This window comes from Cynoglossus semilaevis, chromosome 6 (assembly GCF_000523025.1).
Source record: "Cynoglossus semilaevis isolate Cse_v1.0 chromosome 6, Cse_v1.0, whole genome shotgun sequence".
Classification (NCBI taxonomy): domain Eukaryota; kingdom Metazoa; phylum Chordata; class Actinopteri; order Pleuronectiformes; family Cynoglossidae; genus Cynoglossus; species Cynoglossus semilaevis.
The window spans coordinates 11,011,551-11,020,062 of record NC_024312.1 but is presented as its reverse complement, the minus strand read 5'-3'; the positions used below and the strand labels follow the sequence as shown (position 1 = coordinate 11,020,062).

Below are 8,512 nucleotides of genomic sequence, written 5' to 3'. Positions count from 1 at the left end.
CTTGCCCAGGGCATATGGTGGAAAGAGAACATATTGCAGCCTTTAGTAACTAAGAAAACACTCCCAGAAGCATCATATCTCCACATAATAGAATAAAAGTATAAGATCATTTTTACCTGAATCTTACACTGTGTACATTGCATTGAAACTTAAAAATGTATGGTTAGTTTTATCGTTTTTGTTCTGTAAACTTACAGGTTAGTTTAGGATATTTATTTACAAAAGTCAGAAACTGCAGCTTAACCGAATAAACTCTACAAGTAAAAATGTGTCGACAAAAGAATGAACAGCAGTAGAACGGGGGTCAAAGTGGCAATATTATCTTCGACTTGTTTACAGATAAATAATGTAGAGTCTATTATTTGTGTTGGTACACGAAGGGTTTAGAACAAATGCACTTTGTCTCATAAATGTAATCTACCGCCACCTTGCAGTGTCCTGCAACTTCCCTGTTCTGTGTCCCTGTAGAATTACAGTACTGCAATTACCAGCAGCAACCAGTAGGAGGCAGGTTATAAAATGTTCATTTGAGAATTTAAAATTAAATAAATAACAAGCAGAATATTTGTACTTCCGTTCACCAGTAGCTTTTGCTGGCAGTGAGAAACAGTGAGTTTTATTCTCACAACAAAAGAAGCCTTTTTTTTATTTAGGTTTTTATCCCCTCTTTTTTTAAAACATGTTGAGATGCTGGGGAACCTGGGATCTGGGTTGTAGGAATAGCACTCACTGCCTCACTGTGACTTCATTGATTCTTCTCCTTTGCATAGCTACGTCTTTAAATTCATTTTACATTTCCCTATTTTTTTCTTTCTTTTTGGTTGAGTCCTTACCCTCAAACACTGTGTGTAGAATTTGTAGCTTGTAAAACATTATTCTTGAATTTTCACTCATGAACTTTAGAGTGGCAGAAACACTTACTGTATCCTGACCGTTAAAACGAACCTGACACTTGTAAACATGAACGATACCACAAATAATTCCTTTTATAAAATCACAGGCAATGTATATATGATAGATTTCTTATACATTTTTTAAAAATATTACAAATATATACTATATATGTGTGTGTGTGTGTGGGTGAAAGAGAGAGAGAGTGTGTGTGTGTGTGTGTTTGGCATATAAGCATAGTACACCACCCGTGGAAAAGTGATCAGATTTTATTCTTTCTACAAAACTCTTGAACTTTTGAACTCCAAACTATGAACTAAGGGGAGAATTTGCACAAAACAAGGTGAAAAGGTGCTAACACTAACAGCCACACATAGAATATATACGCGTGCATCTGTATACTCTAAAAAAAACTATGTGCGACAGTCATGTGGTGTGTTGAAAGCAGCGTGTTTGATTTGTCTTTAATTTTCCGTTTGACTGTTTGGGATGGGGAATAGTTGCATTATCTTGCATGTGATAATGTATACGCTTACTTTTTAAGGTATACATGGTCGGAGTACACCCACAATTGCCTTGCAAAGTTAAAATCGGAGATTCTCGGCAGTGGTTTTGTCACACACATACAAAAAAAAAAACATCCACAAGCAGAGCAAATGTCTACAGCGAACCAAATTGTTATTCATCTTGTTGTGTAATGAACAAAATGTTTCTAAAAGCAGACTGCCCTGCCAGAGGTGGAAGGCTAGGGATTGGAGGTTACACCAGGATTCAGAACATAACCTTTCATAAATATATATTTTTTTAATTTATTTATTCCCATAGGTTTAATCCGCACTGCTTATCTAGGAGCACTCTTTTCCTTTTTTTTTCACGCTCTTGATCTTTGGAATAGCTATTTTATATGAAGTGATATTGTGTGGAACAAATGACACAAGCGTAAAAAATGTGCCAAATATATATAAACTGTATACTTCTGTTTGCTTTAGGACTATCTAGGTTACAGCCTTCTTGAGCTATTAGACTCAATAATAATGGTGCCATTTCCTGGAAATCTTGAGAACAGATGCTTCTTAGATACTTCAGTATCTCCTCGGAAGGGAATACAATCAATTATTAGTTTTGGTGGAATTAGGCTGTATACATACATGCATATATATGAATGTATACATACATATACTGTATGTATATATTTACATACATATATATGTATATCTGTGTGAGTGAGCATTGCATTCAACTCATTTACGTTAAAACTTTCTGTTAAAAGTATCACAGTTCAACAGTTTTGACTTTACTGTAACGAAAGTTGGAATCAATCGCAACAGTCCCCCTACAAACAGCAGAACGGTCTGGAACCCACACACCCTAGCGTCGACAATTCTTCCCGGATTGTTGTACAAGTTTACCAAAAAAAAAAAAAGAAGTACCAGACACAGTTATCATCAAGATATGTACAAACATGTGACGAGGAGTTATGTTTTGTCTTATTTTTTAAACCTACAAAGCACAATCGAGGCGTGTAGAGGAGGAGCAGTGTAAGCTTTTAATAAGGAAATCCACTGGTGTCTGTCTACCCACTGAAACCAATGATCTTATCATTGAAGCATTTTTTTTCTCCTCCTTGTTTGCACTGTGAAGTTTAGAACGGTGGATGTATCACTGCGCATCTCAGCCTTGTCTCACAGGTGAACTCCTCTCTTCTCTGCCTTTGAAGACCAATACAAAATCAAGAACAGCTCTTCTACATGCCACCACTAGAGGTGTGAATTATTAACTCCCTTTATTTTAATACGCTATCTCTCAAAAATTGAAATACAAGTCATGGAGACACTACCTATAGAAAAACCTCATGCAGATGGGGAAAAGAGGAAAGTGAAGGCTGAGGCCAGACCTGAGATGTTGCACAGGATAGGTCCACCACAGAGATATATGTTTGTTATATTATGTAATAAATTTATAATCAAACATCGATGTTTTCTTTTCCACTCATTGTAGACAATACAAGACGCGTACAGTTTTAGCATTCACATTTGTTTTTAATGGCTCACATTCACATTTGGTAATACAAAAATGCTTCTTTTAACATTTAGGGAACAATCTGTCTAAACCAGGCGTGGGCAAAGTAAGGCCCGGGGACCAGATGCGGCCCGTTCAGCTTTGTAATTCAAGTGTTTAAAGTAACACTTGAAAATAATAAAAACGGCAAATGAAGGGTATGGTACTGTGTATATGTTGGATGATTCTCCTTTGAGCATCAACATCTGTTGTAGGAGTTTCTACATTACTGCACAAAATTGAACAAAGCTTCACAAATGTAAATGTAATGCTGAAAAGAATAATGAAAATCCTTATTTGACCAAATTCATCTCCCTTTAGGGCAGCCATCTTAAAATTGTTTCTTCAATAGCAACTGTTAGAACTATTAAAAGTGAATCTCTTAATTACAATTAAAGCCTTTAAGTCACTGTGTGTACCTGAAGACTTAAGAAGAGTTTGGACAGAAATAATTTACGTTTGTTACGATCTGCAGGTTCACAGGACATTTGAAAGTCATACGGTCTGTTTGGTCCAATCTGCCTCACTGCAGCGACAAAACTGATAAGAATCATATAAAAATACACGTCAGTTGATGTTTTCCATCACTAAAAAAACAGTATTCTGACTAACGTAATATTCTATTTGCACAATTGGCTTTAGAAGACGATAAAAACAAATGAGATAAAATGGAAGCTTAGGATCTTCTTTAAAATGTGTCAAAGGAGTTCTGTACTCTGGTCTGATTTTTGCTCTTCATCTTCTGCCTCTGCATTTTCTTCCATCTTCTCCAGCTGAAAGCTCTGTAAGAGTGAACATTCACCAGCAAGAATTAGTATTTGTACATTCAAGCGTAAGACTGTGACGTGGGTTTCTTGCAGCCTAGCCTAGTATATCGCAAAGTAGAGGCGAGTTATTATATTATTTCTGTATATATTTACCCTTTACAAACCTGTTAGCAACCCTACTTTGACTGTATTACTCCCACACAGTTATAGGCACAGTAGAATTGTAGAATGGCGACACAGAGTGAAGTGTACGAGAGAGTGGTCGACAGACAAGGGGAGATGCTGAGAGATGCTACAATGCATGAGCCAATCAGAGTGAGGAACATGAGCATGCTCAATTAGCCAATCACAGAGTACGCAATAGTATTAGCTAATAGTATGCTGTGTATGATCTTGCCTAGGTAAACCAGCGATTGTACGCAAATGCGCTAATCTCGATTTCAAAACCAGAATCCACATTTTTAAAGCCAAAAAAAAAAGATTGGATTCAAAAAGACTATCCGCGATGTACTGAGGGGAGACTTATGAAAGGGGAACCGCGATATAGTGAGAGAACACAGTACATCTTCATCCTTTAGAGATGCACAACATTACAGGACTCAATCTGAGTGGTTATGTACCTCTAGTTCCTGCAAGACTTCGTCCATGAAGTCACTTGGGTTTTGCTTGTAGTCTACCGCTCTCTTGATCATGTCTCTGAACATCTGTTGGGACAGACAAATAGCAACGTTCTGCTTTCTGCCATATTCATGAGTTTATTTGAGGCTAAACCACAGTCCAATAAACCCACTTTTATGTGAACATGACAAACAGTACTTACATTTCATTTCTCAGTGATTAATCTATCTATCTATGTGTGTGTACTAAATAACTTCAGAATATATTAGTGTATTTTGTGACCTTAACGACATTTGTCCCATCAGCCGCCGACACAAAATAGAATGGAAGTCCTTGTTTTTTTCCAAAGTTGAAGCTTCTCTGCGTCACCTTTAAATCAGCTGTACAAAAAAAAAAACCAGAGCAAATGATAAACAAACCACAGACATATATGGATTCATATTGTTCTTTAAATAAATGAATCTATTTTTATTTGTCACTTGCTGTCACAAACAAACCCACCATCAATTTTGTTGGCAACCACACAGCAAGGAATCTCAGGTCTGTATTCTCTCAGCTCCTTGTACCAGTTTGCCAGATTCTTGTAAGTGATTTTCCTCTGAACATCAAAAACCTTAAAAAGGAAGTAAGTGGTGTTTACTGAGATCGCCTGATGAATAACCCCCCATGGGCATCAAAGGAATACAGGCAAAGTAATAGGTTAAAGGCTTACAGTGTGTCTTACCATGATACATGCATGTGCTTTGTGGTAGTACGAGGGGTGCATGCTCTGAAATCTCTCCTGGCCAGCTGTGTCCCAGAAGTCTGTGAAACACAACCCATTAATATAAAATTAATGCTATTTTTTCCCCAAATTTTCATATTATTCAAATTGCAAAAGTATCTGAGAGATCAAAGTTGACTGCTCAAATACGTACCTACTGCTACGGTCTTGTTTCCTACGTCGGCCACATGCTTGTATAGTGTCAGAGCATATGTTGACAGCTGCTGAGGACGACTGGGCCGTGAGTTAAGGTTTTATTCAAACAGTCAACAGTACATAAAATGCTGATTTTTGCATGCATTTGTCGATAAAGGATACTATTCATCCAACAGAAACCGTTCTATTAACCTGAAGGGGAAAAAGAGGAATATTAGTCATTATTAAATAATGGAATTTTAGTTATTTTTAGACTACATACCGTATTTTCCGGACTATAAGTTGCACTTTCTTTATCCTTTGGCTGGGTTTTGCAACTGATACAAAGGTGTGACTTATATAATAAGTCAATTAATAAAATATATTTATAGCACAGTAAGTTGATAAAATATATAATTTCACGTTTGTTATTTTCCCTCTGACAGCAGCCAGAGGGCACTCTAGGCTTGTATACCAGTATCTGCTACTCCTGTCGCTTTTTTCATCCTTTAGCTGGTGTTGACTTATACTCCAGAGCGACTTATATATGCTTTTATATAATATATAATTATCACTTAATCACTTTTCTATAGCTTAAGCTTTAATGTATGTATTTTCAATATTCAATTCTATATAGTCGGATGGTTTTTTTTTCATAAATGATTCATACTTTCTTACTGTGCAAGGGTACTTAAATAAACCGATATTTTGTAAAAGTATCATAGATATGAAGTGTAAAACACTGTAAGCTGTAATACTCACTTAGATTTACCAACTGCGCTATCTCCCAGGCAGATGATCTTCACTTGTTGGTCCGAATCATATTTCTGTTGGTCCAGTTCGGGGATGCTACCAACGTCACCAGCCATGATTTCTGGATGTCGTTTTTGATATAGTACTTAGATCACTACTGCAGTTATTGTGAGTTTGTACCATAAATACCTCAAAACGATGCTCCCTAAGGAGCGACCATCCAATGGCTCTGTGTCGGCATCAACAAGGATTAGCTAGGTTACTGAGATTTCAATAGGGGGAAGCGATCCGATGTGGTTGATATCACTAATTAATCAGCAATCAAAGCCTAGCTGACGGTAACGATAACACCTGTAAAATCTCCAGTGAGCACTGCAACGTTAGTCACATCGATGAGCCGATGCGTGCTAACAGTAGGCTAATGCCGACAACTAAATAGGCGCAGCCAAAATGTTCTTCATTCGAAGTCCCCCGGTGTATAGTTAAAATAAATCCTCTACAATTCGCGGTTCGTTTAAAATGGCAATATCTGTATGGAAATAACAGTGGGGTCTAGATACAGAGGTAGGTAGGCAACACATAAGTCTTTTTCGTTTCTATGCAACGGAGACGCCCGAAGGACCTCTTAATGGTGGATGTGGTGTCCCTTTGATAGCCTGTTCGAAAAGCAATGCTGTACGATGGTTGTCAAGTTCTATTACGAAAAGCTACGTTGGGCAATGTTTTTCTGAAAGACATGTTAGAAAATGGTGGCCTTGTTTAGAAAGCTAAATTGCATAACCCTGTTTGTGTATATGTAAACGATAATGGCTGCGAAAGCATAAGGTCGGAAAGTGCGGAAAGGTAAAATACGTAAAATAAATAATAATAAGGTAAAATAAAGGTGGTGTTTCTCTGGTTATGGCAAGACTGTTTCTTTGTGTTAAAAAAACAGCAGAGCTGCTATTTCCATGTTTTTGTTTTTGTTTCACATTTTTCTGAGGAGAAAACCATGTTTGTTATTTTCTTTTCTCTGTGCGACGACCCCATCCATGATTTCCAGTTTGCCACTTTCACTTTCCACTAGAAGCTAAAAAGCTAAGCAAGCACTGGGCTTTCTCTAACTTCGACCTAACTTATCTGTCCACGTCTGTTTATGTTGCTATTGATCAGTACACACAGACTCAAGGTCCACACCAGTGTCTGTTGTGCTTAAATGTTTCATTAAAGCATGTAAAAAGCAAAACAATTTGTTTACCTTTATTTGAAACAGCAAGTTTTTTGCTTTGCTTTTTACTGTACATTAAATAAAAAGGCTTGCACTGTAAAGGGAATGGCGGATTCCAAAAGAGAAACTTGGAGTTTTTGCTCTGGTAGCAGTCACCTATAAAGAGAATACTCAGGGGAACTATCATACATTAACATAATATAATTGATTAAAGTGTTGTTTAGTTTCATACCCGCTCAGGATAGTGTGACCCAGGTCCTGGTGTCTTTATAGCACTGTCAGGAGTAAAGTTACGGCCCACAATGCTGTATTGAGGAAGTTTATGTTTGTAAACATCAGGGTCCACAACTTTATAGGCAGCAGGGCTTGGAGTCTGGAGGGAAAAACAAATGAGTCATTATTTCTAAATTTACCTTTTTATTCTTAAGAAAATAAAATATTAAATAATATATAACCAACCAACCAATTACATATACACATACAAATAATTTGATTTGGTATATCGGTGCATCATGATAAAATAAAGTTGGGAAAAGAAATGAACAGTTTGTACCATCTTCAGGTCTTCTAAGAAGCCTCCGTGCTTGGTGAATCCAGCCAGGGAGAAGCTGGGAGCTGTTTTGGGCCCCAGCACAGGAGGCAGAGCGTATGCAGCTGGTCCTGAAAGATGGGTTAGGGGTAATGGTTGTTTTTTTTTTGTGTCACAGAGCTTAGTAAATCACAGCTGCTGAATATCATCTCTAATATTAAGTTAAGTGTTTGCAGGAAACAAATATTTTATCTATATCCACATGTATGTTTAATTTGAATCTTAACATAAAGTAGACATGGGACAGGCATATATTTCTACAAATAATTTACTGAAAATAGACATATTTAAAATCACAGAGTTGTGTTCACTATGCAATTGCTTACCTGGTCCAGGAGTCTGGTAAAGTCTAGATCCACTTGTACGACTAGAGCATACGAAAGTCGGACTACCATCTGTGCCTAGTCGAGTGACATTTGAGGGAATGAGGTACTTAGGTCCAGGAGAGCAATCAGAACTGGACTGCTCATGGCGTATCCCAAAACTGTACTCTGGTGCTTTGTATTTAGTCAGGTCATGCTTCCAAGCACCTTCAGAAAATAAAGAATGGGGACACAAACATATAATGTAAACCTTGGTTACAAAATGTAAATTTAAAAAAGTCCCTTTTGCTACCTGTGAGTCCAGGCAGTGCATACTTAGGTCCTGGGCTAAGAAACTGGGCCGAAATGGGACCTCTTGGCTTGTGTGGTCTCCATGTCCCAACCCAAGAATCAGAAGTTGGCATTACC

At 37.4% G+C, this 8,512-nt stretch overlaps 3 protein-coding genes across 3 annotated transcripts in view; 1 reads left to right on the top strand and 2 right to left on the bottom strand.

Moving 5' to 3' along the window:
• Positions 1-2,909: 2,909 nt before the first annotated feature.
• On the bottom strand, positions 2,910-6,603 carry rabl2 (RAB, member of RAS oncogene family-like 2). The gene is made up of 8 exons (XM_008311913.3): positions 5,995-6,603; positions 5,416-5,445; positions 5,252-5,331; positions 5,059-5,138; positions 4,836-4,947; positions 4,617-4,714; positions 4,337-4,420; positions 2,910-3,731 (listed from the first exon to the last, which is right to left on the bottom strand). The coding sequence occupies exons 1-8, from the start codon at positions 6,099-6,101 to the stop codon at positions 3,648-3,650; spliced, it is 675 nt and encodes a 224-aa protein (XP_008310135.1). The 5' UTR covers positions 6,102-6,603; the 3' UTR covers positions 2,910-3,647.
• Positions 6,604-7,160: 557 nt separating this feature from the next.
• The window catches only part of cimap1b (ciliary microtubule associated protein 1B), a 2,207-nt gene continuing 855 nt past the window's right edge, over positions 7,161-8,512 (bottom strand). The window contains exons 2-6 of the mRNA XM_008311941.3: positions 8,397-8,511; positions 8,108-8,311; positions 7,746-7,852; positions 7,425-7,565; positions 7,161-7,348 (exon numbers count right to left, since the gene is read on the bottom strand). Of these exons, the coding sequence (XP_008310163.1) occupies positions 7,268-7,348; positions 7,425-7,565; positions 7,746-7,852; positions 8,108-8,311; positions 8,397-8,508 (645 nt within the window). The 5' untranslated portion in view covers positions 8,509-8,511 and the 3' untranslated portion in view covers positions 7,161-7,267. The remainder of the gene's footprint in view (positions 7,349-7,424; positions 7,566-7,745; positions 7,853-8,107; positions 8,312-8,396; position 8,512) is intronic.
• Positions 7,753-8,512, top strand: part of LOC103380109 (transmembrane protein 116) — a 7,073-nt gene continuing 6,313 nt past the window's right edge. Inside the window, exon 1 of the mRNA XM_025056430.1 lies at positions 7,753-7,870. The gene's annotated coding sequence lies outside the window, so the exon portion shown is untranslated. The remainder of the gene's footprint in view (positions 7,871-8,512) is intronic.